Genomic DNA, 27390 nt, shown 5'->3' on the forward strand with positions numbered 1-27390 from the left:
TTGCGGGCTCAGTGTGGCTTACTATAAGTTGTGAGTAATAGAAATACAATTTGTTACAACTCGGTTATAGATTACATTGTGAGGAGTTATGTGAGACAAAGTCAAAGTACCATTAAGGAAACAAAGTAACATTAACCTTTAGGAAGCCATCCAAACCTTTTTTACACTCTGCTAAGCTAACCACCGTTACCACATTTTCTGGCAACGAATTCCAGAGTTGACTTACACGTTGAGTGAAGAAAAACTTTCTCCGGTTTGTTTTAAATTTACTACTTTGTAGCTTAATCGCATGTCCTAGTATTTTCGGAAATCATAAACAGATGCTTCACGTCTACCCATTCCACTCCACTCCACTCATTATTTTACAGACCTCTATCGTATCTCCCCTCAGCCATCTTTTCTCCAAGCTGAAGAGCCCCAGCCGCTTTAGCCTTTATGTTTGATAATTTCTAGTGCCTGTTCTTCTCATTGACATGTGGTTAGTGGATTTGTTAAAAGTCTTTCCTGGATTTTCAATATCTGCCTTCACTGTTTTGCTGGAAAAACCACCAATGAAAGCCAGCTTGAATCAAATCCAAGCCACCTACCCTGTTTCCCCGAAAGTAAGACATCCCCCAAAAATAAGACCTAGTAGAGGTTTTCCTGAATTGGTAGATATAAGGCCTCCCCCGAAAGTAAGACCTAGCAAATTTTTGTTTGAAAGCAGGGCCACCGAGGGCCGGACAAGGCCGCCTCCCCCACCCCAGGTCGCCGGGCCCCCCCTCCACCCACCCTCCGTCGCTCCTGGAACTAACCTTAAACGCCGCCTTTCACCTTCGCAGCAAGCAGCAGCAGGGCAGACCTCTCCTTCCTTCCGTGCCCCGCCCTCGCGGACGTTATGTCAGGCGAGGGCAGGACACGGAAGGAAGGAAGGAAGGAAGGAGTGGCCTGCCCTGCTGCTGCGAAGGTGAAAGGAGGCGTTTAAGGTTAGTTCCGGGAGCGACGGAGGGTGGGCGGGCCAACCCCGATCCAACCCCGATGTTTCCCCGAAAAATAAGACAGCCCCTGAAAATAAGACCTAGCACATTTTGGGGGGCAAAAATTAATATAAGATAGTGTCTTATTTTCGGGGAAACACGGTATGTGAAAATTAAATAACTCCTGCAGTAGCATAGCCAGGTTGAGGGCACAGGGGAGAGCGGACTGTCGTCGGCGCGTATTTTAAACGTGACAGATCATGTGAAAAATAGATGCCGGCGCCATCGGAAGTCCGTTTGGGGGAGCGTCGGCGCCCCTGACGACCCACCTAGCTACGCATCTGACCTCCAGCATATAGTTCTGAAAATCCCTTGGGGAGTTTAGGGTCTGGAACAGTATTTGCATTCAAATGACTTTTCACCAGCAGAAACCCATCCTTACACTTTCCTGTGCTGCCCTCAAGTGGACAAGTGTTTTATTTGCTTACACATATATGAGTACAAGGAGTGGTAAGTTTAAAATGGCAAGAAATATTTGAAAATGAAACATTGTATTCCCATCTCAAAGTGGACTGAGAAGTTCTCCGCTGGCACGACGTTCTGGGAGGTCTGCGGCCCCTGGCCTAGTGCTAACTGACTGAAATTTCAGCTCCAGATTTTGGCCGCTGCCTGCATGGAGATCATTTAAAACCAGAAGTACATCTCCTGGCAGACGATGGGGCAAACCCGAGACCGGACTGGGTTGATTGGGAGCAGCTGGCAGCCCTGCTGTCACATGCACATGGGTAAAGGCTCTTGGCCCAAGAAGGCAAGGTTCGAAGAGTGACCCCGATGGCAAGGAAAGCGCATCTGTAGCTTAGTGTGGGTGTCTGGGCTCATCATTGTCCTTCTGTGTGGATGCATCAACAGCATTCGAGGAGGAAGGCCTGGCACAGTACAAGAGGGTGGATTTGCAGAGTGGAATGAATCCCTGCCAGTTAACAGGATATGCATTAATGAAAGTTAGCAGGATATGTACTCATGAATGTACAGTATAATTGGTTAGACTCCCTCCCAGACAAAGTAGGTGGTGAAGGATCATGGAGTGGCAGATCCTATTTCTCCGGTGCCAGCCCGAATCTCAAAACAATGGAGCTATACGAACTCTCCAAAAACATTCTTCTTTTATATTCTTGTTTTTCTATTATTATTATTTAACTATCTACAAGAAAAATCATGTGAAGACCGCAGCACTCAATGTCTCTGAAATTAAGCTTTCGGCAATCAGTGAACTTATATATCGCTACCAATCGACTAAGACCAAACATTGGCCAAAAACCTCCACATCAATATATGTCATATGTCTGTGCCAGGCCAGACATAAGGAGAGAGAGGGGGGGGGGGGGGGGGAGAGAGAGACCCTGAACAAAGGTCTCTTCTCGGATTCAGTTTGCATTAAATAAACTGGAAACACTGGGCAGCCACAGTCTGGGTCTCCAGCCTTCCTGCCCTCAACCTCAGATCCAGCTAATGGTCTCAGCAGCTGTGCACAGGGCCCCAAACCCTGGGCCCCTCACTGTTACAGAATTAGATCTTATCACTTTGAAAACAATAATGATCAGCTGAAACGGTTTCTTCAGGCACTGCTTTGAAGACTTTGCTTCCTGAGGTGCTAGACCATTCGTCCCGGGTCAGAGCATCTTCTTGGCTTGGTTCCCATTGCTGTCCACGTGGAAAGCAGAGCCATTCTCCTGCAGCGTTGCCTTCAGTGGAATGCCTTTTGTGCCGGTGGCCTCTCTCGAAGGAGCTTGCCTTCGCTTCGGCAAGAGCAAGATCAGGAAAAGAGCCAGTAGGTGCAGACAGAACCAGCAGGATCTACAGGGGACAAAAGGGAAGAGTTTAAGAGCAGATAATTCTAAGGTATTCCACTTTCAGCTTTGACAGAGACCTCCAGCTGAAACCTACGTCTAAGCCTGCCCTTTCTGTGATACTAGGTGGATTCCGATAGACAGTGCATTTTTTTCCAGCGGAAAAGGTGCTGGTACTCAAATGCCAGGCCACCCTTCAGGGGTGGGGTGATAAATGAGGGACCCACCCCACAATAGCCAGACTCCCTTCAACCAGTCACGGAATCTATGACAAGGCAGAATTGGTGTGTAGAACCTGAGCTCTTTCAAATTCGTTATCTTAGATGTTTTGGACATTTTGGAGCAAGCATTGTTGTACTGTATTTATAAAAATAATAATAATTAAAAAAAAAAAAAAGAACCTGAGCTCTTTCATTAAAACCTGGTGACCATGGGTCAATTTTAGCAGACAATGAAAAAGGTGCCGGTACTCAGTACCCCCAAGTACCCCCTCAAAAAAAGCCCTGCCGATAGATCACATTTAAATGCTTTTTTTTTTTTTTAAACATCTGGAAAGGTATTAATCCGCAAACGAATCTTTTCCGGAGATGGGAAGGCGGTAAAACGAGAGGACATGAAATGAGATTGAAGGGGGGCAGACTCAGGAAAGATGTCAGGAAGTATTTTTTCACGGAGAGGGTGGTGGATGCTTGGAATGCCCTCCCGCGGGAGGTGGTGGAGATGAAAACGGTAACGGAATTCAAACATGCTTGGGATATGCATAAAGGAATCCTGTGCAGAAGGAATGGATCCTCAAAACCTTAGCTAAAATTGGGTGGCAGAGCAGGTGGGGGGAAGAGGGGTTGGTGGTTGGGAGGTGTGGATAGTGGAGGGCAGACTTATACGGTCTGTGCCAGAGCCGGTGATGGGAAACGGGACTGGTGGTTGGGAGGCGGGGAATACTGCTGGGCAGACTTATACGGTCTGTGCCCTGAAAAAGACAGGTACAAATCAAGGTAAGGTATACACATATGAGTTTATCTTGGGCGGACTGGATGGACCGTTTAGGTCTTTTTCTGCCGTCATCTACTATGTTACTATGTTACACTTGGGGCGGGATCTACTTGGGAGGGCTGCCATCTCTCTTGGGCAATGCGCTACTTCACGTAGTCAAACAGAGAGATTTGTTCCTATCGCCATGATAAAATCAGGTCCGTTCAGTTTTATGCCTCACGTCTCATGAGCTCCACCTAAACACAAACTCATAATCACTCTTCCCACATCAGTGCAATTATCAGGTTCTGCCAGCCAGTGCCCGCCCCTGGCATCTTTTTGATCCTGCATTTCCCACCACCACATTCCTTATTCTTGTAGGCTTTTCCTCATCCCTTAATCAGGTAACAGGTATGAAATATATCCCAGTTGGAGCCAGAGGTGTCACCCTCAGGCTGTACAAGCAGAGCTGCTGTCACGCCCACTAATGGAAAAAGGTCTGGTAGCTTATCCTGCTGGTTGTGAATTTTGTGTCTTTGGTTGGGCTAAATGCCAGATTCAGGGTCTGGCCTCAGCTCACCTGTAAAACTTGAAGGAAGGTCCCAGATAGAGAAGGATGAAAGGGGCCACAGTATAGCTAACGGCGACCTGGGTGGTAGTCCACGTGACCACGTCATAGAAGATTTTGTGTGATGGTGAGACAAGGAAATGATGACGGAAGTTTCTGCGGACCTGAGAGAGAGAAGAGTTGGTGAGCAGTGCTGTTTGCCAGGCAAAGGGAGCTTAATATCAGCAGTTCTGTGCCAGAGATCCCTCTGTGACTTACTCTCTGAGGGGCCAATGCAGAAAATCAAGTGTTAGAGCCACTGACTGCATGGCTTCTAAGGCAAGTTTTTCACAAAAAAAAAACAAAACAAAGTATAACACCTGAATGCAGTGATCAGTGAGCATGCACATTACTGCTGCATTAAAATTGTCAGGGAACCCCCCCCCCCCCCAATATTATGGCATCCCTCCCAACAACCTCCCTGATTCTAGCAGCATCCTCTCACCCCATCAAACACTAAATTACCAGCTAGTGGCACCCCACCGACCCAAACTAAAAATCCCTGGTATCTAGCAGGACCCCCTCCCATCCCCCTAACCCGATCTGACATGACCCGATCCCCCTTTCCTCTAGTGAAAAAAATCCCTGGTGTCTAGTGTATCCCTCCCTCTCTCCCAACCAGACCCCTTCCCCAACCTTAAAAAAATTTCCCGGTGTTTATTGGTACCCCCCACAACTCTGACCCATTCCCTAGGTTCCTAAGGCCCCCATACCTTAGGAGGCAGGAGTGATGCCCGCTTGCTCCTGTCTCTGTGCTACCATATTTGAAAATGGCAGTGCTTGACCCCGTCTGGTGCACCCTAGGATACACCAGGCATGGTCGACCTATTAAATAAGGGATTTTTTCCTCATTATTTGGTAGTATCTGCCTATACCTAATAAGGGGAAAAGTTCTGGATCCAGTGACCACTAATGAACATGTAAATTGCTTATTAACAGCAAGCTACAGCCCACAATAATTGTGTGCATCAACCCCTGTGAGACGTTTGTGTCACACAACATCTCCTCTGCACATCTCCTCTGCTGGGCTGGTCTAGTGCCATACTGCCTGTGCCCCCTTCCAGTCTGCATTATGCCACTTCTGCCCCCAGCCTCAGCTCTAACCCTCCTCCATGCGAATACCCGCTATGTTAGCCTTTGTCCTGATCCCAAAATTCTTTGAGAGCTAGACACAGTGACATAGTAACATAGAAAATGATGGCAGATAAAGACCTGTACAGTCCATCCAGTCTGCTCAACAAGATAAACTAATTTTACATGGTATGTGATACTTTATATGTATACCTGAGTTTGATTTGTCCTTGCCATTCTCAGGGCACAGACCGTAGAAGTCTGCCCAGCCCTGTTCTTGTACTAAATACTGAAGCTAACGTCGAAGCCCCTTAAAATTTACACTCCAGCCCATCCCTATCTATTCAGTCACGATCAGGGTGTAGACCATAGAAGTCCGCCCAGCACCGGTAATGCTTCCGAATTACCGGCGTCGCCACCTAATCTCCGCTAAGATTCCCTGGATCCATCCCTTCTAAACAGGATTCCTTTGTGTTTATCCCATGCACATTTGAATTCCATTACCGTTTTCATATCCACCACCCTCTCTGTGAAAAAATACTTCCTGACATTACTCCCCCCCACAGACTTACCGCTCGGGCTGCCAAGGTCATCAGCATGGCCGTCAGGAAGGTGAGGTAGTAGCCGGGGTGAACTCCGTGCCAGAGAGCAGACAGCACAAACGTAGCTAAGGTGGGGCTGGAAGTACAGCGGTCGTAACAGATCCTGCAAACCGTTGGAAAGGCTCCATTAAACAGATTCAGATCTGCACCAGAGCAAGCCCAGTGCTCGTACCTCCTGGGGTGCATATAATGCTACTCTATTTCAGGCACCAGATGCATGGCATCAGCAGCTAGGGAGCTTTCAGGGGGGGGGGAGAGAAGTAAAGGTTACTTTGCTCCCTCCAGAGCCCCTGTTTTGACTCTGACAAGGGATGACAAGCTGCCTTTATAAGGTAAGACTGAATAAATGGCTCTTGATCATCATCAGAGATGGGTCCTGCTTTTACCCCGTTGCCCTTATAGTCCTGTTTTGTTTTGTTTTTTTTGTTAGGGGCACTGGAACCACATGTCTCCACATGCAGTGAAGTAAGACCAGGACTTGTTCTACTCCTTTGCATGGATCTGGATGAGAAAGGAAACCTACTGAGACAGGGCAATGAGAAAACTCCATGTGAACAGATAGACAGTGTTGCATCTGGTTTTACTCCCCGCCATGCATTTTTTGTTGTTGTTTTTTTGCATTTCAATTTGAATGGGAATGAAAAGTGCGCCTAACGTAAGGCACTAATTTGCATGCCAGATTCATACAATAGCTGCATTTACATGCATGACTGGTGGCGTATATTGACAGTTGCATGCGTGCCAGTCGCTATTCTTTTAAACTTGGCGCACGCATTGCTTTGCGTGTTACTGCAACTAGACTGTACCCTTAGGCACAGCATGGGTGCATCATGGGTATTCCACCTAGCAATGCACAAAAAATTGTAGAATACAATCAGCTATTGCAAGACGCACGCCATCATACACTAGTTACTGACCTGGCGTAAGTGGGGTACCTACATTTTGTCTCAATCACATCGGTGCTAGATGTGCCCTAACATCATTATAGAGTTACCTCTTATTGTTTGTTTGTTTTTGTGTGAAATAAGGATTTATTTGTATTTTGTTGAATGCTTTTGGTATACCGCCTATCATTGCAAAGACTTCCTGATATCTGCATGCATATAGGGTTACCATATCTGCCCTGTCAAACAAGATGACACAATAGCCACGTCCCTCCCCACCCCCACACCCTCTGTCATGCCCCCTCCCTACCCCCACATCACACAATCACCGTGACTTGACCCCCCCCAAAGAAAGCCATCCCCTTCTATATACGTCCCTCCCCCAAATTATTTTCCAGCCTTCACCCACCTTTTTTTTTTTTTACAGCTCCCTCATCCCCTTACCTTCTACCCACATTCCACATCCTCTCCCCTCCCCTACCTTATTGTGCCCTGGTGGTCTAATGGACTATTTGGGGCAGGAAAGGACCTCAGACTTTTCTGCCCAGCGATGCAACTGCCCACTCGCTTCTGGCGCCACTTCAAAATGACTGCCGACACTTCAAGTAGTGACCTTGCAAGACTTCTGGAAGACTCGCGAGGACGCCGATTGAAGTCTTGGCAGCCATTTTGAAGTGGCACCGGTAGCAAGTGGGAGACTTACTTGTCCTTTTCTTGAGGACACTATAAGACAGCGGGAGATTCCAGCCTGCCCGATTGTCTGCAAATTTGGACAAATGGATAGGCTGGAAAAACCCACTTGGACATGCCACATTGTCCTCAAAAAGAGGACATGTCCAGGTAAAACCGGACATATGGTAACCCAACATGCATGCAACATGATAAAACCAGGCTTGGGCTAGTCTGTCCTAGGTGACGCAGAGCTGTATCTGCGCCTTACCTCAGGGGGAAGCAGTTTAGCCAAAAATGTCCTTGAGAAACATGATAAGAGTTTCATACACACTGATACATTACTCTTTAAGCCATAGAGCCGTTTGGATGTTCCAGTTGTCAATGAACATCTTCAAGCTTGTAGCCAGCTGTGAAGAGAGAGCGAGACAGCAGATTTTAAGAGGCCCAATCTATCCTTTCCAACAGTGAAAAGAAGGTGAGAACCACTGGTTCCAGTGAGTGATAGGAAGCCCAAGTCGGGTCTGGGTTAAAGCAGTGACACCAAAGAGCACCAACGGAGTTCCACACAAATCACAAATCAAAATGGAAGAAGTGGAATTAGCCAATCAGAATGGCCAAGGTTTATTTTAAAAAGAAATAGCTGATAAAATGACCCAACACGGGCCGTGTTTCGACCAATACAGTCTTCGCCAGGGGTAGCTTGAAAAGAAACAAACATGAAAACATAAATAAATAAATAAAATACAATTGCAAATAGATGATAGTCCAACAGACTTGATAATAAAATCTTCCACAAAAACGTTTACATGGACATGTATGTACAAAGAATAAACCTTGGTCATCCTGGACATTTTGGTTGGCTAATTCCACTTCTTTCGTTTTGATCTGGGTTTAAAGCTCCCAGAAACCATATATTTAATTTCTGTTCTGTTTTCCCTGCAGATCTAGAGTTTTGTGCATGAGATGGAAGAGGAAGGTTGAGCTGAACTGTTTTTATTTGTTCCCCAATGCCCTGAAATCATTTAAGGACGGTATTAACAGAGCAGAGTTGAGCCCTGGATTCCTATCCCATCTCTGCTACCTATGTGTGCACAGCTTCAAGGACATTACCAAATCTCTCTGTCCCCCCCTGCTTAGACTATAGGTAGGTTTATAGCCAGAGAACCTGCCTCATGGGATTTCCTGCTGCTTCATCCAGAGCTGAGGTACCACAGGGCTTTGTTGGCATTATCACTCCTTACTTATCATCGGCTGCTTTGTGTCACTTTGCCCCTTACCTCGATCTTCAGGATAGAGAGATTCTGTATAAGGTCCCAGCGTGGCTTCCCATTCTTTCTGTACCCGTTGAATCCGAAACCAGCTGCATTGTTGATTGCATCTGCTGCTCATTTCAACCAGGAAAAGAAATGTTCAGGTGCTTATTCAGGACAGCTGTGCTCCATTTAACATCAGTTAATATTTTTGAATATTTTGGCCACAGATAATCATGCAGTGCTGAGGGTGAATTCAGCTTTACTGGTTGTAGTTAACATGAGTATCATCATTATAGTCAACGCCTCCGTGCCATTCCTGATAGCACCTCCTGGTGAGAGAGGCTGGGATTGCAAGAACTATGACTTTTCCACGACCCAGCTCTCCTGCGCCTTTTATTACATCACTTCCTGCTGGAAGAGGCTGGCAGTGCAGATGCTGAGAGCTCCCCCACAGCCACTACACCTGCACCAATCCCTACAACATCTCCAGCTGGGAGAGGCTGAGACTGCAGGATCTCTAAACTATTACTCGTTATCATTTCTATAGTGCTACTTAGGGTTACCATATTTTGTCCCCCAAAAAGGAGGACACATGCCCCATCCCCTTTCACACCCACCCGCCCCTTTCACGCCCTCACTCCGCCCCCTGTCACATTTTCTCCTCCCCCCTGTCACACACCCTGTCACCCTCCCACCCCGTCACCCCCCTCCCCTTACCTTACTACTGCCCTGGTGGTCTAGCGACCTCTTTGGGGCAGGAAAGAGCCCCCTCTTTCCTGGCTGGAGCGCTGCCTTGCATGCATCCTTCCTGTTGGTGATCTCGGCGCCGATTCAAAATGGCCACCGAGAGTTGAAGTCTCGCGAGGTCACTTCAACTCTCGGCGGCCATTTTAAATCGGCACCAAGATCACCAACAGGAAGGATGCATGCAGGGCAGTGCTCCGGGCAGGAAAGAGGGGGCTCTTTCCTGCCCAGAAGGCGGAAGAGGTCACTAGACCACCAAGGCAGTAGTAATTAAGGGGAGGGGAGGCTAGCAATCTGCCCGTTTGTCCAGATTTCTGGACAAATGGGCAGATTGGCAAAACCCGCTCGATTGCCCGGACATGTCCGGGTAAATCTGGACATATGGTAATCCTAGTGCTACTAGACGTACAAAATACTACATGCTTATCCACCCTGCCATACAGCGCCTCCTGCTTGCGAGAGCTGGGACTTCAGAAGCTGTGAGGTTTCATTGGGAATTTAATGCTATTTTTATTTCCTATGCAGAGCATTTCCTACATTTAAGGCACATACCCAGCGTCCAGGCGATGTAATACTTTGGCCTACAGGCAGCCAAGGATATGTAGAGATAGAACAGCCGATGAAGGAGTGAAGCGGTCTCGAGAAAAGATTCCTCTGTGTTATAGTCAACTGGAAAAGCTCTGGACACTGCTATGTGGATGCCAAGGATCAGGAAACAGGTGGCGAGTTTCTCCAGCACTGCATTCTGCAAAGACATCAAACCACAGTGTGACACAGTATCTGTCCAGGGAAAATTCAGGAACTTCAATGCATTATCACTTTGTATTCTATTATACCACGTATGTGCCTTAATGCAATACATGATAGAGGTATATAAAATAATGAGTGGAGTGGAACAGGTGGATGTGAAGCGTCTGTTCACGCTTTCCAAAAATACTAGGACTAGGGGGTATGCGATGAAACTACAGTGTAGTAAATTTAAAACAAATCAGAGAAAATGTTTTTTTCATCCAACGCATAATTAAACTCTGGAATTCGTTGCCGGAGAACGTGGTGAAGGCGGTTAGCTTAGCAGAGTTTAAAAAGGGGTTAGACGGTTTCCTAAAGGACGTCCATAAATGGACTTGGGAAAAATCCACAATTCCAGGAATAACATGTATAGAATGTTTGTATGTTTGGGAAGCTTGCCAGGTGCCCTTGGCCTGGACCGGTCTCCAGCGCGCCGCGTTTGCTGATCTGTGCTTTCTTGAGTCCTGCACGTTCCTTTAAGTGAAACTGAGCATGCTCAGTTTCACTTAAAGGAACGTACAGGCATGCCATGTTCACTGATCTGTGCTTTCTTCCTCCTGATGTCCTGCACGTTCCTTTAACACGAAGCACAGATCAGCGAACGCGGCGCGCCTGCACGTTCCTTTAAGTGAAACTGAGCATGCTCAGTTTCACTTAAAGGAACGTGCAGGACATCAGGACTCAAGAAAGCACAGATCAGCGAATGCGGCATGCCAGAGTCCGGTGCTGAAGAAGGCTTTGGCTGGCGGGGGTTGGGGACCCCGCCAGCAAAACCAGGGCCTCCTTGGCCCCACCTAGCTACACCCCTGGGTTGAAAAGTGCCTGTTGTCATGACTTGGGGATGGTGTGTGGTCACAGGCTGTGCATCAGTCAGTGGCACGTGAACAGCAAAACTGTGCGGAGGACTCACTGTGGGGGACGGCTCTGGTCGCCTCTGGACGCCGTTCTCCTTCACGTGCTCCGAGTCTCCACTCCGTTGATAGTGCCTTCCCTCAATGAATGCCACATAGTCATTATATGAACACAAAGGACCGGCAAGAATACCCATGAAGTTAAAGTTGTAACTCAGGTATTCCAGTGGACTCGGAAACTTTCTGTGTTGAGAGAGAAGGGGAGAAAGTCAAAGAATTCAGTTTTAATGTCTCGGAAAGCCACCGTGCACCCTCCCCCACCCCCGTAAAACAGACATCTTATTCCCAGTCACCGGTGACATCTAGGTACATTAGGTGGGTTCCTTCCAGAAACAGCTGACGTTGGTGGCTCTGAATGAACATCGATAGTGTCACAGCTGGGTTGAGCTGCAGAGATGCCAAGTTATTTATTTTTTATTTATTTTATTTATTGCATTTGTATCCCACATTTTCCCACCTCTTTGCAGGCTCAATGTGGCTTACAATACATCATGGATAGTGGAAGTATAATAGAAAAATAGGCATTTAGTGTTACAGAGAATTTTTGGCAACATGATAATGATAAGACATGATAGTAGTATAACAAGCAGATATTATAAGACACTAGTAAAAAAGTCCCGTTTCTGACACAAATGAAACGGGCGCTAGCAAGGTTTTCCTCGGATTGTGTATGTTTGAGAGTGTATGTGAGAGTGACTGTGTGTGAGAGAGAGTGAATATGCGAGTGTGTCTGTGAGAGAGACAGTGTGTCTGTGAGAGAGACAGTGTGTGTGTGAGAATGAGAGTGTGTGCGTGAGAATGAGAGTGTGTGCAAGTGCGTATGTGAGACACAGTGTGAGAAAGAGTGTGTTTCACACAGATACAGTGTGTGCGAGAGAGAGAGTATGTGTGAGACACAGACTCTGTGAGACTGAGTGTATGAGACCAAGAGAGTGTGTGAGTGACTGTGTGACACATAGAGAGTGAATGTGATACAGTGTGAGACATAAAGTGTGTGAGAGTGAGAGAGAGAGTGTGTGTGTGACAGAGATAACTCTCCCCCCCTCTCTGGTGTCAGGCCCCCCCTCCCTCCCTCTCTCTTGTTTCAGGCCCCCCATCTCTCTCTCTGGTGTCTGAGTGTTACTGTGCAGGACACTGAGCTCTGGCTGTGCTTCAATTAACTGACCAATCGAATAATAGAATCGGTAATAGAATGCACCTCCAACATTCTGAAGCCGAGAAACCTCGTGTGGTTGGTCACTTCTGTTTGTGACGAACCCGGAAGTACGTGATGTCAATTCAGGAGATGTGGGTTTCACCACCATGCATTTAGAACGTTGGGAGTTGTGGAGGCTTCATAGAATGTTGGAGGTGCGTTTTATATAGAGAGATTTCTAATTACGTGTGGAGGATTTATATATATATTCACATTGGTTGATCTTTGTGGTAAGCCTTGCTGAAGATCTAGGCTGGAGATTTTGGGATAGTCTTGGATTTCTGATCACCACATCCTGGTGCATTATGGGACTTTCAGCACTGATTTCAATGGGCAGGATCAGGCACTACAACCCCCACACTGTTCTGGGATAAAAGTTCAAAACCAGGACTGCCTAAAAAGTCTCCAGCCTGGAATTGGGCAACTTGGCATCACTGTAGCTGACAGGACAGAAGTACTTGTGTATGCGTCGGGGATGGGGGTGGGGTGGGGGAGGAAGGTAAAAAAAAAAATAGAGGAGAATTTTGAATGAAACCTTATGGCAGTGGTTCCCAATCCTGGTCCTGGAGGCAACTCCAGCCAATCAGGTTTTCAGGATATTCATAATTAATATTCATGAGAGTGCATGGAAATCTCTGTCATGAATATTCATTATGGATTTCCTGAAAACTAGACTGGATTTTTTGTTTTGTTACATTTGTACCCTGTGCTTTCCCACTCATGGCAGGCTCAGTGTGGCTTACATGGGGCAATGGAGGGTTAAGTGACTTGTCCAGAGTCACAAGGAGCTGCCTGTGCCTGAAGTGGGAATCGAACTCAGTTCCTCAGTTCCCCAGAACCAAAGTCCACCACCCTAACCACTAGGCCACTCCTCCACTCCTTTTTATCACTTTTCCTCCTCTTTCTTTTATCCTCTAGGGCAGTGGTTCCTGAAGGCACCCCCAGGCAATCCAGTTTTCAGTATATCCACAATGAATATTCATGGATGTGGCCCCAGGATTGGATTGAGAACCACCTGGCTTAATGGTTAAGCTGACACTAATATGTATAGTAAGAAAGAGGAACCACTAAGAATTGTGACCTCCAGTGCCAGGAGAGAGACTTTTAGCTCAGTCCTGGTTTTAAACTTACATCTAATTTACATAGACATCATATGAAAAATGCCAGTACCAACAAAGATGTCACGCCTGTGGGACAGCACTTTACAAAACCAGAACACTGTACCAGTGATTTTATGGTAAGGATCCTGAAAGGGAACTTTACAACAATACAGGAACGTAAGACCTTTGAAGTCAGAATGATTAAATATTTTGACACCCACCAGACAGGACTTAACAAAGATCTGGGTTTTCTAGCCCATTATAAAGCATAAAATTGTATTTCTTTGTAAATTGTATTGCTCTGTCACTTTCCTGTCTCCCTGACTCTCACCTATCCACCCCCATCCTGTTAGACTGTCACTGAAATGCTTTGATGTTTCACTCATATATACTGTCATCTACCAACATTTGCTTATTTCCGATCTGACGAAGAAGGGCAACCTTCGAAAGCTAATCCAGAAATGTATTAAGTTATGTCCAATAAAAAAGGTATCATCTTATTTTCTTTTCCATGTTTTATTTTGTTTTATTTCTACTGATTACCTTTAAAAATGGACTAACACGGCTACCACACACCTCTCTACTCAAACTTACATCTTATATCAGTGTGGTATTTGTGGTCCCTGATTCTACTCACTGAAATCAGTTCCCACAATCCCACAGTGGACCAGGATAAGGTGGACAGAAATCCAGAACTGGCTTTACAATTCTTCCCCCCTGGCAGCTCTGAGGAAGTCTGGCAATCCCTTCTGCTTGTCCATAGGTCCACTCCTGCCCACTGTGTCATTTAAGGTGGGACTGTCCTCAGCTATTCCCTGATCCATCCAGATCTTACCTGAGTGCGCGACTAGTCTGGGATGGACTGAGAGATTCCGGCTTCCTGGCAGTTCCTGGAAAAGAAGCATTTTATGGGGTGAATCTTCTTGTTTTAAAGGCTGAAAAAAATATTTTCCCATTTCTCTTTCTTAAAATGTCACTTTATCCAGAGGCATTTCGGAGAGAGACGCCAACATCCCCTCCTTGGCAAGCAGAACACAGTCGCATTATTTTCTGTATCTGAGAAAATGTCCCTTCCGACGTATTCTTAATTCCTAAGGAAGTATCATGTTTAATGTTTGTGAAAACTCCTCCTACCCAGTTTCTCTCACTCTTTTATTGCATTTTGTAAGTTATTCTACATCACCCTTTCTTTGCTGATTTCCTGGGGACTCCACCGAGAAGAAAAGATGGCTGCTTATCATTTCTATAGTACTGCAGAAATGATAAATAGTACCACAGTATTTTTCAAAAAGATGCACATTTATAAAAAGTTCAAGTATATTAGAACTGAAAAGAAAGAAGACATAGTAACATAGTAACATAGTAGATGACAGCAGAAAAAGACCTGCACGATCCATCTAGTCTGCCCAACAAGATAAACTCATATGTGCTACTTCTTGTGTACACCTTACCTTGATTTGTATGTGCCATTTTCAGGACACAGACCGTAGAAGCCTTGCCCAGAACTAGCCCCACCACCCAAACACCAGCCCCGCCTCCCAATCTCAGTTAAGCTCCTGAGGATCCCTTCCTTCTGCACAGGATTCCCGGCCCCGACCGTATTATCGAAACGAAAGATGGCTGCCCATCTTGTTCGTTAATACGGTTGGCTCCACCCCTTCCCGGGGCCATCCCCAGAGATGGCCGCCCCGTTCAATTATGGCCCTCCACGATCCCAAAAAACCAACAAGGCGACCGACCTGCAAACTCCAACCAGGAAAACAAAGCAGATCAATGGAAATAAACATTTTTTTTTCCCATTGATCTGCTTATTTTGTTTTCCATCTAGCTGAGTGCGAGTCCTTCTCTCCCCCAAGAGCCTCACTCGTAGCATGCTGCTAGCCCGATTTCAAGTTGCAGTATCTTTATGTCCTGCAAACAAGAGACAAAGCTACTGTTTCACTGTGCCACATCACATGCATGAAAGACCTCGGAATAAGACCAGAAGTGGAAATCAGAGAATTAATAAGGTTCATGTGTAACGGACACATTAGGGAATTGTGGAGAAGAGGAGGTATTTTATGTCCATTACGATCTTTGGTTTCGTTGTGTTGCAGGGTTCAGGCATTTAAGTTGGGTCGGTAGGGTATGCCTTTTCGAACAGGTTAGTTTTTACTGATTTACGGAAGTTTAGGTGGTCATAGGTTGTTTTCACGGCAGAGTTTAAAAAGGGGTTGGACGGTTTCCTAAAGGACAAGTCTATAAACCGCTACTAAACGGACTTGGAAAAATCCAAAATCCCAGGAATAACATGTATAGAATGTTTGTACGTTTGGGAAGCTGCCAGGTGCCCATGGCCTGGATTGGCCGCTGTCGGGGACAGGATGCTGGGCTCGATGGACCCTTGGTCTTTTCCCAGTGTGGCATTACTTATGTACTTATGTCCTCTACTTGGCTCACTTTTATTACATAGAGCAGTGATTTAACCTATTGTGATGTCATAGTGGCTCATTCCACCAATAAGAGCCAACCTCATTAGTGATGTCACAATGGCTTGATTGTATAGAATGTTTGTATGTTTGGGAAGCTCACCAGGTGCCCTTGGCCTGGATTGGCCGCTGTCGTGGACAGGATGCTGGGCTCGATGGACCCCTTGGTCTTTTCCCAGTGTGGCATTACTTATGTCCTCTATTTGGCTCACTTTTATTACATAGAGCAGTGATTTAACCTATTGTGATGTCATAGTGGCTCATTCCACCAATAAGAGCCAACTTCATTAGTGATGTCACAATGGCTTGATTGTATAGAATGTTTGTACGTTTGGGAAGCTTGCCAGGTGCCCTTGGCCTGGATTGGCCGCTGTCGTGGACAAGATGCTGGGCTCGATATGGACCCTTGGTCTTTTCCCAGTATGGCATTACTTATGTACTTATGAAATCTGGTAGGGGCACCAGGGCTAGGGGAAGGGGCTTCTCTGGAGTCTCAAAAAGAGTTTTCTGGGGACTGACTGGAGTTAACAGCCTTCTTAATGAACCCTCTTCTCCAGCCTTCCCTCCAACATCTTCCTCCCTCCCAGCCTTCCCCGTTCCATCCCACTGCAAACTGGTGTCTCTTTTGTGTTACCATCGTGCAGCTCGAAGGCCACTTTGGTGATTTTCTGTGTAAGAATCATCATAGGTCTGCAAAGAGAGAAAGACCAGAAACGCAAGTCAAAACATTGAAAATGTTCCTTGAACAAACTAACTAACTATATATAAGAATGCTTCAGAGTTAGGGGACAGGAAGGAGGCACAGCAGGCCTGATATCCGCTACACAAACAGCTGCCCCATTATTCTATGACAGGTCACCTGAAGTTAGGTGCCAATTGCGTACACGTGAGCCTGTTACAGTTACGGTATTCTGTACTTACATACACAATTACTACTAGTAAAAATCAGTGGCGTAGCTACGTGGGCCACGGGGGCCTGGGCCCCCATAGATGTGGCCCTGGACCCCCCTGCCGACGACCCTCTCGACCCCCCTCCCGCCGCCAACCCGCCACCGTGGCCTACCTTTGCTGGTGGGGGACCCCAACCCCCGCCAGCCGAGGTCCTCTTCTTCCGGTGCAAGGCTTCGTTCTGTTTCTGTGAGACTGACGTCCTGCACGTACAACATGCAGGACGTCAGAAACAGAACGAAGCCTTGCACCGGAAGAAGAGGACCTCGGCTGGCGGGTACTGGGGTCTTCCGCCAGCAAAGGTAGCCCACGGCGACGGCGGGAGGGGGGGTCGAGAGGGTCATCGGCGGGAGGGGGGGTCGAGAGGGTCGTCGGCAGGGGTCATCAAAGTTGGTGGTGGTGGAGGTGGCGGGGAGGGGAGGGGGGTCAATGGCACCGGGGGGGGGGCTAAAATGTGCCCCTCACCTCAGGCTCTGGACCCCCCTCCCGCCGAAGTCTGGCTACACCCCTGCTAAAAACTAATCTGTTCAAAAAGGCATACCCTAACGATCCAACTTAAATGTCCTAACTCTGCAACATAACGTAACCAAAGCTCACGCAGGACATAACTATTTCTCTTTACGATTACCCAATGTGTGTGTCACACCTGAACTCTACTCTGCCACAACATCACTCTGTATTTGTTCATACCGATATTGGCGATCGCCTTTACGGTAACATGTAAGCCACATTGAGCCTGCAAATAGGTGGGAAAATATGGGATACAAATGTAACAAATAAATAAAATAAATAAATTACCTTAGCATGTAAATACAAGGGGGGTGTGTCTAACATTTACACGTGTAACTTCTAGAATGCTGTAAGTTATGTGCTAACGTGGCGAATTTAGGAACACACATTTACGCCTGCTAGTGACATGGCATAAGTGGGTGCGTCTAAATGTAGACGCTTTTATGTATTTAAAATTTTATATTCTGCATTATCACCAGTGCTCTCGGCAGATTAGATCATTCACATACGTAATAATCAAATGTATTATATATTTTAAAAAACCTCATTCTCACATATGTCATTTATACCAAGCCTTCTTCCACCTCACCTCCATTCGATAGAAATTAATCCTTAAATCCCTTTATGTTATATCTGTGTATATTCCTCCTGTCTTTACACTCCTTCATATGCCTGCATAAACATGTTTGTAAAACCTTTTTCAAATCCTCCAGATCCTGGATCTCTCTCAATTTTAAAGGCAACTTATTCCAGGCTTGTTGCCCAGCAATATAAAAAATGAGTTTCGAAACTCCTCCAGATTAACTATGTGACATGCTTGAACGCTGACTTACGCTAGTATTTATTTATTGGGATTTATTAACCGCCTTTATGAAGAGATTCACCCAAGGCAGTGTACAGAAGGTACAGTTTAACATAAAACTTAAAATTTTGTTAACAGCACAACAATAGTAAAATAACCAAGAATAAACATAAATACAATAAATGAGGTAAACTTGAAAACAGTAAATTGAAACCTAATAATAGAACTACCATGAAACAGTATCAAAAACATACACATTTAACAGCAGTGGAATTCAAATACCAGAGATATAATACAATGATAGCATAATATTAACGTTACACCTAATAAGCATGCATTAGCATGCATTTTTATAAGAATGCTTATGTACATAAATAACTCTTATTTGGCACCCCAGCCGGGGAATGCTCTGCCACAGGAACTTCGGGAGGTGCAATCCTTGGTTTGGTAGGTTCGGGCCCCCAAGGTCTGCTGGTTTGGCTGATGGGGATCCCCAATCCCTGCCAGCAGAAGCTTTCCTGTGCCGATATTTGGCACTGTGCTGCCTGTCCTGTTTTCCCCCTCCCCTGCACACATGCTCAGTTTTAGTGAAATTGAGCTTCACGTGAGCTTAATTTCACTAAAACTGAGCATGCTGAGAGCGGTGAGAAGGCGGGACAAAATGTGCCCCCCCCTTTGGGCTCAGGCCCCTCCAAAATCAAGATCTGGCTATCAGGGGCGTAGCTATGTGGGGCCACGGGGGCCTGGGCCCCCAAAGATTTGGCCCTGGACTCCATGCCAATGACCCTCTCGACCCCCCCTCCCGCCGCCAACCCTCCCCCGCCATCGCGGAGGAGATACTTCAGGAACCTCAGGACGGTTATTAGAGGAAAGTAGATCCGGTTAGAACGGAATTTATAACATCATAATTTTTCTTGTAACGAGTACTGGAGTACTCCTATGGGACTTTGTGCTGCTAAAGGATCACGTTCTTACCTTGAACAAATGTACACCTGTATAGGAATGTGTTAGGAGGAATGAATGGTGTGTAGTTTGGGTGGGTAAGATTGTAAGATTGTAATATGACAATATAATATAGATATATCCCCAATTCCCTCCGGTGGTCATTTGGTCAGTTGGGGCTCCTTTTTGAACCTTGGTCGTGAAAAAAAAAGGGACCAAGTAAAGCCGGCGAAATGCTCGTCAAGCCTGGCTTTCTTTTTCCATTATTGGGCGAAGCCGGCCATCTCATGAGCACGCCCCCGTCCCGCCCCCGTCCTGCCTTCACTACCCTACCGACATGCCCCCTTGATGTTTTGCCGACTCCGCAATGGAAAGCAGTTGAACGGCCAAAATCGGCATTCGATTATACCGATTTGGCCAGTTTCAGGAGATCGCCGGCCATCTCCCGATTTGTGTCGGAAGATGGCCGGCGATCACTTTCGAAAATGAGCTGGCTAGTGACCTTTTAACTTCTCTCTGTCGTTATTGTTATTTTTATTCTTATTTTCTGTTTTATTATTTTTATTCCAATGTTTATATTAATGTTTACATAGGTCTCCTTTATTTTTTTTTTTATGCACTGTCAACAGTTATGGATTTTCCTTCACTTATGCATGTCCGTATATTTATACATTTTGTCGAACTGAATTCACTTTCAATCAGTATTGTTTATAATTTGAATATATTGCGCTTTTGATCTTCTCACCAATATTACATCTCAGTTTCTTTGTTGGTTCATAATTTCATTACCATTTAAAAATGTTAATATGATCTTATCAATGCAATCTTAAACTTGTCCTGACAATCCCTATGTTGTTCTTTCGTTTTTTAATTCATGTTCATTTTTACTAATTATATTTGTATCTTAGTAGTATGTTTCGTTTATACATTGTGGAAAATATGAATGGTTGCATCTATATATTTGAATTGTATTAGATTCTGTTATATTTAGTTGTATTTATTTGTCATTTATAGACTCCTGAGGCAGGCACGCTCAGCTGAAACACAATGCTGTGTTGAGTCTTTAAGCTGCTATCAATAAAGAGTTTTTTTTTCCTCTGCTTGGGTCTCCCTTGGTTTGTTTGTCCTTGAAGAGCTATTATCCATTTCCCACGCAATCCTTCCTTTGTGTTGAGTGAAGTGTAATGAATGAATGTGGAACTGACCTCCACACAACAAGGGTTGGATTTAGGATTATGGTACCCCTAGGCAGAAGACCAGAGCAAGGGAAATAGGTGAGTGGGAAAAGGGGTGTCCCCTTAGAAATTAGAGTGGTGGGGGAGGGTACACGTTTTTAGGTACCTTCAGAAATTAACATCCTAGAAACACGCCTATGTTACCGTTCCTAAATCCAGTCTTGCACCTGGCTACAACGGGACATTCCCTTGGAAATACAATACAATACAATAAAAACAATTATATTCCGCTACATGCCATTACAGGATCTTTGCGGAATACAATAATTAAAAGAGACTAGGCAACCCTAGGAAGTAACATCATAATTCAACAAGCAGTAAAAGCTACTAAATGAATACCTCATGCTTATAACTATAAATATAATGCAAATAAGTGGGTTCTTAGCAGTTTATTAAAACATAAATAATTGCTCATTAATCTTAACTCCAACGGCAACGAATTCCAGTATTGTGCCGAAATATAAGCAATTCCTTTGGGCATAGGAAATAAACCTTGGCCTCACAACCTAAGAGATCAACCTAACTTCCCCAGCATTATCTATCAGCTAATCAGGAACAAACCCATAAAATACTTTGTGTACTAAAGTACATCATTTGAACTGGCAACAGGCCTCCAAGTTGAAAGGGAATAGGGTTGGCTGCCATACTCAGAACTCCACTACACTAAGGAGATGAGTAAGAAGAGGAGAGGGACAGAGGTGTCATTGAGTCCTCCCTTCTGGAGATGGATTACCCTTACACTGTGAAGTCGGAGGACCCCTCGGAGCTCTTCAGAAGGCGGACAACTTGGAAAATGCTGAGGTAGCTCATTGCAACCACCAAAGAGTAGCTGAAAGCAGAAAAAAAAAAAAAGAAAGGGAGGTTGAGGGCATCTCAAGGTCAGATGTTAATCACATGTTCACTGGTACCATGCAGAGCTTGGCAACTATGAGGTACTCATCTGAAAGGGCTTCCCAGGACTCAATACTTTATATCTAATCTTGAGGAGTACAGAATTCATACAGGGGCGTAGCCAGACACCCAATTTTGGGTGGGCCTGGGCCCAAGATGGGTGGGCAGAAGAACTCCGCCCTGTCCCACAAGTGATTTGGTCTCTCCCTCTCTCGCCTGCATGCCATATGGTCACTCAAACATCCCACTCCCCCCATACCTTTTAAATGACAGATTTTCACTGGCAGCAAGGAGCAAATAATACACACTGCTCATGTTGGTTCCACAGCCTTCCCTCTGATGCAACTTCCTGTTTCCGCATAGGCGGGAATACATCAGAGGGAAGGCTGGTATGCAGGAAGGCCAGGAATTTTCAGCTGGTGGGGCTTGGGAATCCCTGCCAGACACTTCATAGGTGTGCTGCTACTGGGTGGGCCTGAGCCCAACGTAGATGGGCCCGGGCCCACCCAGGCCCACCCTTGGCTATGCCACTGCCACAGACCCTTCAGGGCATAAGATTTGTCCCTACAGTATGTAAATGATACAGAATCACATAAAGAAAAGGTTCATCCTTCCACATCTGAGCCTCCAGGAAGAAATATAGAACTCTCTTCCCAATGAACAAATGAATCTCCCGTGTCTTTGGGTGTGTCATGCTCCCATTTCCCTCATGCTGCATTGTGGCCTGAGATGTCCCACCTCTCCTTCGTCATGCCATGGGCAGGCACTCACATGTGCACATGGTTCCTGTCAGCCAGAAGCAGCACGATGTAGGACAGAACCACCTCTCCGAGGATAAGGACTGTGCACCTGTGCAAAGAGAAGGCAGGAGGCATATTTATGGTTCCTTCCAAACATGAAAGAAATATGTGCAGGACAGGCCTTCAGTGACATGGAAGTGTGTTTGTCACATAGGACTAGAATCTATATATCATGCCTAAAAAATTGGTGCTGCACCAAAATACGCCTCGGCATATTCTATAAAGTACGCCTAAATTTAAGTGTAAGCCTAAATTTCCGCATAATTTATAGAATATACCGAGTGCCTGTCTGCGCAACTAAATTTAGTTACGGGCAGTTATGCTAAGTAAAACTTGGTGAAAATACCGATACCTAAATTAGGTGCAGACTGGGTGTATTCTATGACAATGCGCATAAATTTTAGAAAAACGACCATGACCCGCCCATTCCACACCCATGGTCACGCCCCCTTTCAACTATGCAACTTAGAATTTACACGCATCACATTATAGAATACGCTTAGACAGTTCTGTGTGTAAATTCTAATTAATGCCAATTAGTGGCAATAATTGATTAAGTGGCAATTATCAGCGCTGATTGGTTTGTTAACTAGTAAGTTGTGCGTGCAAATCCAGAATATGACTAGATTTGCACGCGCAACTTAAGTTGCGTTATATAGAATCCTGGGGATAGGGAGGAATACTAGAAATAGCACTCAAAATGAGTGCCGAAAAAAATTGATGCAACGCACCGTTCTGTAACAAGCACAGTATCCTTTATAGAATAGCGTGTAGTGCTGATTCCTGCGCTTAACTTTGGATGCCAGACTTACACCTGCGGAAGCCTGGTGTAAATGCTGGTGCCCAAGTTAGGCGTGCTGACCCATTATTCTATAACTACATGTGCAACTTTTCCAAATGCCCCTGACACGCCCATGCCCACGCCCCCTTTTGGGATATGCGCTATAGGAGTTTAGCACCTTGCCTTATAGAACAGCGCCCAGCCAGATGCATGCACAAATTTTAATGAGTGCCAATTAACGTCAATAATTAGTTGTTGACACACAATTATTGATGGTTAAGAGTTCTTTAAGCAATTAATTTGCATTCACATCTCGGCAGTATGTCCAAATTTGGGTGCCATATACAGAATCTGGGGGTTAAAGGGTAATTCTATAACATGGTGTCCTTATTTACACACCACCTGAGTGTGTAAGCTTTCAGAATACTGTCTCTTTTGCAGGTAAGTAAACATTTATGCTCGGAGGAGGGGGGGGGGGGGGGACAATCACGGTAGGTACGTTACTGTGAAAACCTGACTGACTGGGGAGCTCCCAGGACAGATTTGGGAACCAGAACTCTAGATTAACTTTTTTTTTTTTTTTTTTGCTGTTTGACAGAAGGGCGGTGACAGCAGCAGTAGCGATTCTCATAGGCTGCCCTTCTCTTTACTACGGCCCATCTCTCTGAAGCAGGGGCATAGCTATAGGGGGCCATGGGGGCCTGGGCCCCCGCAAATTATGTCTGGGCCCCTGGTTTGGCTGGCGGGGGTCCCCAACCCCCGCCAGCCGAAGCCTTCTTCAGTGCCATCTCCGGCGCAGCCGCATTCCTGCCCAGCTCTTCTTGCTCCTCTTGTCCTGTGCACGCTGACGCTCCTTTACGGGAAACTGAGGAGCGTCAGGAACGCAGCTGCGCCGGAGACAGCACTGAAGGAAGGCTTCAGCTGGCGGAGGTTGGGGACCCCCACCAGCAAAGGTATTTGCGAGGCGAGGGGGATGCGAGGGGGGTGTGAAGAGGCGGGGGTGCAAGAAGGTGCGAGGCGGTGGCGGGGGGGGGGGGGGAGGTGAGGCGGTGAGGTGTGGCAGTGAGGGGGGGGTGTCGGCACTCAAAATGTGCCCCCAACCTCGGGCTCTGGCCCACCGTAAAGTCTGGCTATGCCCCTGTTCTGAAGTAACTTCCTTCTTCCTCAGAGGCGAGTAGAGAGAAGGTGCTGGGACCAGTGGCAGGGCAGCCTATGGGAATCACCGCTGCCGCTGTCACCGCCTACTTTTAAAACACAAAACAAAAGAAAAAGTTAGGTCAAGGAAGGGGGTTGGGGAAGGAACGGAAGGGGGGAGATGCCGCCTCAGAAGAGTGCCGCCTGAGGCCCCCACCAGTGGCGTAGCTAGGTGGGTTGCCAGGGGAGCAGCCACTCCCCCAAACAGACTTCCAATGGTGCCAGTGCCTATTTTTGACGCAATCTATCGCGTTTCAAATATGCGCCAGCACCGTCGGCAGTCTGCTCTCTGCTCCACCTGTGTCCTCAACCTGGCTACGCTTCTGGCCCCCACCTCAGGTGGCCTAATGGTTGAGCCGCCACTGCCAGAGAGTCTCACACATATGTGAACTGGAGACGCTGCAGGTGATCCAGAAAGTGTGGTCACAGGCTATGAACCAGGACATTGGAGCCAACTCTGTGGGTGCTGTGGGTGCTTGAGCACCCCCAATATTGAGAAAATTCCTTGTATGTGTCCAGGGAGGGGTAATTTCCATTGGGCTTAGCACCCCCAATAATTTTGAAAAGTTGGCTCCTATGAACCAGGAAGTAGACTTTTTAGTTCTAGGTGGAACTTCTTGCCTTTTGACTGGAAAAACATTGTATCTTCTTTCTGTCTCACTTGGAAGCAAGAGATACACTCTTCTGTGCTTTGTTCTGGATTCGTAATTATTGCTCATTTCTTACGACCTACGTGGCTGTTGTTTTCCTTATAGCACTGGTAATGTGTCTAGAGCTGCCAAGGAGTTTTCTTGAATCGATTGTGGATGGTCACCTCAAGAGGACCTGCTGGAAAATCTACAGAACCACAGACAAATGGAAAGCAAGTCGCTTACCAACTGTAGCAGAACATACAGAGGTAGAAGCCCAGCAGGGTGGCCACTGCATGCCTGATGGTGGGACTGGTCTTTGTGGGGTGCAAATACTTCCGGAAAAGAACAGCTAGAGGCAGTGCGCAGATCTGGCCTATGAGAAAATTCATCTGTGAAAAGAGGAGCATGGAAAGGTGATGAAAATGAGGACACAAAGACACACAAAGTCCTTTAGTAATTCTTCTGCATTTAGAAGGCTGACGGGAAGTAAAGGGGGAGGGGCCGCGACTGTCCTTTTTAATAGGGATGTGAATTTGTTGGTTCATATTTCACTTATTTGTTTGCTTTAACAAATATATAAGGGTCCTTTTATTAGGCTGCGGGAAGAGGGGGCTTGCGCTGGTGTCAACGCATACTTTTGAAGTGCGCTGAGGCCCCCCTATTACCATAGCGGGTAAAAGGCTGTTTTTTTTTTAAAGAAATGGCTGCGCTGCAAGTGAAGCACTTGCCACGCGGCTATTTTGGGCGTGGGGAGCACTTACCGCCACCCATTGAGGTGGTAGCAAGGGCTCCCGTGCCAATCCGGCGGTAACTGGGCAGTGATTACTGCCAGGTAAACACCAGCATTATAAAAATAAAAATATTATCATAGCGCCGGAAATGGCGCTGGCGGTGGGAACTACCGCCGGGCTGCTGTGGTAGCCCAGCAGTACTTAAAGTTTAGCGAGTGGTAAGCCTGCATTGGGCTTACCGCTGCTTTGTAAAAAAAAAACCTATACTGCATCCTAACTTACTTTGATGTTAATTAACCTACAAATTAATATGTGTTAGTCAATTAGAGCATGTTAAAAAGTTCAGAAACGGGGAAAAAAAAGTGTAAATGAGCTAAAAAAAAAAAAAATACCCCCTCACACACACACACACATTTTTTCCCTGTGCACATTCCTACTTTCATTTGTTGGTCAAGGCCTAACCCTCACCTATGGGCACAGCTGCGGAGTCAGAGGGCCAGATGCGCTAAACTTAACGAGCCAGCAACGTGGTTTTTAAACTGGTTCTAGCCAATTTAGCGCGCAAGTAGTAAGCTGGGACAGGCACAAAAGGGTTCTCTGTGCCATTTTCCTGTCACGGTAGCAGCTAACGAAAACGGAATGCAAATGAGCTAATTACTATTATAATGTGAATGCGATGCGATGCACTACCATTTCCGACCCCATGCAGCGTGGAAAACCTAACAGGAGGTCTACACCTCTCATTGGGTCTGCTGTGAGCGAGACCCATGCAGAGGAGGACGCCCATCGCAAAAATCGGAAGAAAAAAAAACGTCCAAGTGCTCATCAGGGATGTCCTTTCAAGTGCTAACACTTGGACGTCCTTCCCTGACGAACACTTGGATGGTTTTTTTCTTCAGATTTTGTGATGGGCGTCCTTTTTGTACGTGTTTTTCTTATGTGCCTGAAATGACCACAGCCGGAGAGAATTGGGGATCCGGACGTGCGAGGATGTCCAAATCAAAACTATTTGGACGTCCCTTTCGATTATGCCCCTCCAGGTCTCTCTCAGCCAATTGCAGCGCTTTTAGCTGACACCAGAGACAGCTAAACTCACTGTGATTGGCTGAGAGAGACCTGGAGGGACATAATCAAAAGGGATGTCCAAATCAGGGGCGTAGCTACGTGGGGCCACAGGGGCATGGGCCCCCATAGATTTGGCCCTAGCCCCCCTGCTGACAACCTTCTCGACCCCCCTCCCGCTGCCAACCCTCCCCCGCCGCAGCCGTCGCCATCAGGTACCTTTGCTGGCAGGGGACCCCAACCCCCGCCAGCTGAGGTCCTCTTCTCCGGCATGGTCGCGCTGCTGATCTGCAAAGTTTCGTTCTGTTTCTGTGAGTCTGATGTCCTGCAGGACGTCAGACTCACAGAAACAGAATGAAGCCTTGCAGATCAGCCAGCAATGCGGCCGCGCCGGAGAAGAGGACTGGCTGGCAGGGGTTGGGGTCCCCCGCCAGCAAAGGTACCCAATGGTGGTGGCGGGAAGGGGGGTCGAAAGGGTTGGCGCCGGGGGGTGGGGGGGGGGGTCAAAGTTGGTGGTGGCGGCGGCAGCGGGGGGGGGGGGGGGTCAGAAATGGCAGGGGGGGTCAGCAGCACCAGGGGGGGCTAAAATGTGCCCCCTCACCTTGGGCTCTGGACCCCCCTACTGCCGAAGTCTGGTTACGCCCCTGGTCCAAATAGTTTTGATTTGGACATCCTCACATGTCCCAATCCCCAATTCCTCTCTCCGGTGTGGTCATTTCGGGCACGTAAGAAAAACACGTCCAAGAGAAGGACGCCCATCATAAAATCTGAAGAAAAAAATGTCCAAGTGC

General features: G+C 46.6%; 1 protein-coding gene across 2 annotated transcripts in view; it reads right to left on the reverse strand.

The window, feature by feature from the left end:
• Nucleotides 1-1145: 1145 nt before the first annotated feature.
• The window catches only part of LOC115480651 (membrane-bound O-acyltransferase domain-containing protein 2-like), a 31524-nt gene continuing 5279 nt past the window's right edge, over nucleotides 1146-27390 (reverse strand). The window contains exons 2-13 of one of the 2 annotated variants that reach the window (XM_030219478.1): nucleotides 25050-25195; nucleotides 22171-22248; nucleotides 21248-21337; nucleotides 16706-16761; nucleotides 14439-14493; nucleotides 11308-11491; nucleotides 10161-10353; nucleotides 8889-8992; nucleotides 7954-8018; nucleotides 6026-6158; nucleotides 4356-4507; nucleotides 1146-2810 (exon numbers count right to left, since the gene is read on the reverse strand). In XM_030219478.1, the coding sequence (XP_030075338.1) occupies nucleotides 2627-2810; nucleotides 4356-4507; nucleotides 6026-6158; nucleotides 7954-8018; nucleotides 8889-8992; nucleotides 10161-10353; nucleotides 11308-11491; nucleotides 14439-14493; nucleotides 16706-16761; nucleotides 21248-21337; nucleotides 22171-22248; nucleotides 25050-25195 (1440 nt within the window). In that variant the 3' untranslated portion in view covers nucleotides 1146-2626. The remainder of the gene's footprint in view (nucleotides 2811-4355; nucleotides 4508-6025; nucleotides 6159-7953; nucleotides 8019-8888; nucleotides 8993-10160; nucleotides 10354-11307; nucleotides 11492-14438; nucleotides 14494-16705; nucleotides 16762-21247; nucleotides 21338-22170; nucleotides 22249-25049; nucleotides 25196-27390) is intronic. The other variant, XM_030219479.1, reaches the window with a different exon arrangement.

The sequence above is a fragment of the Microcaecilia unicolor genome, chromosome 11 (genome assembly GCF_901765095.1).
Source record: "Microcaecilia unicolor chromosome 11, aMicUni1.1, whole genome shotgun sequence".
Lineage (NCBI taxonomy): Eukaryota > Metazoa > Chordata > Amphibia > Gymnophiona > Siphonopidae > Microcaecilia > Microcaecilia unicolor.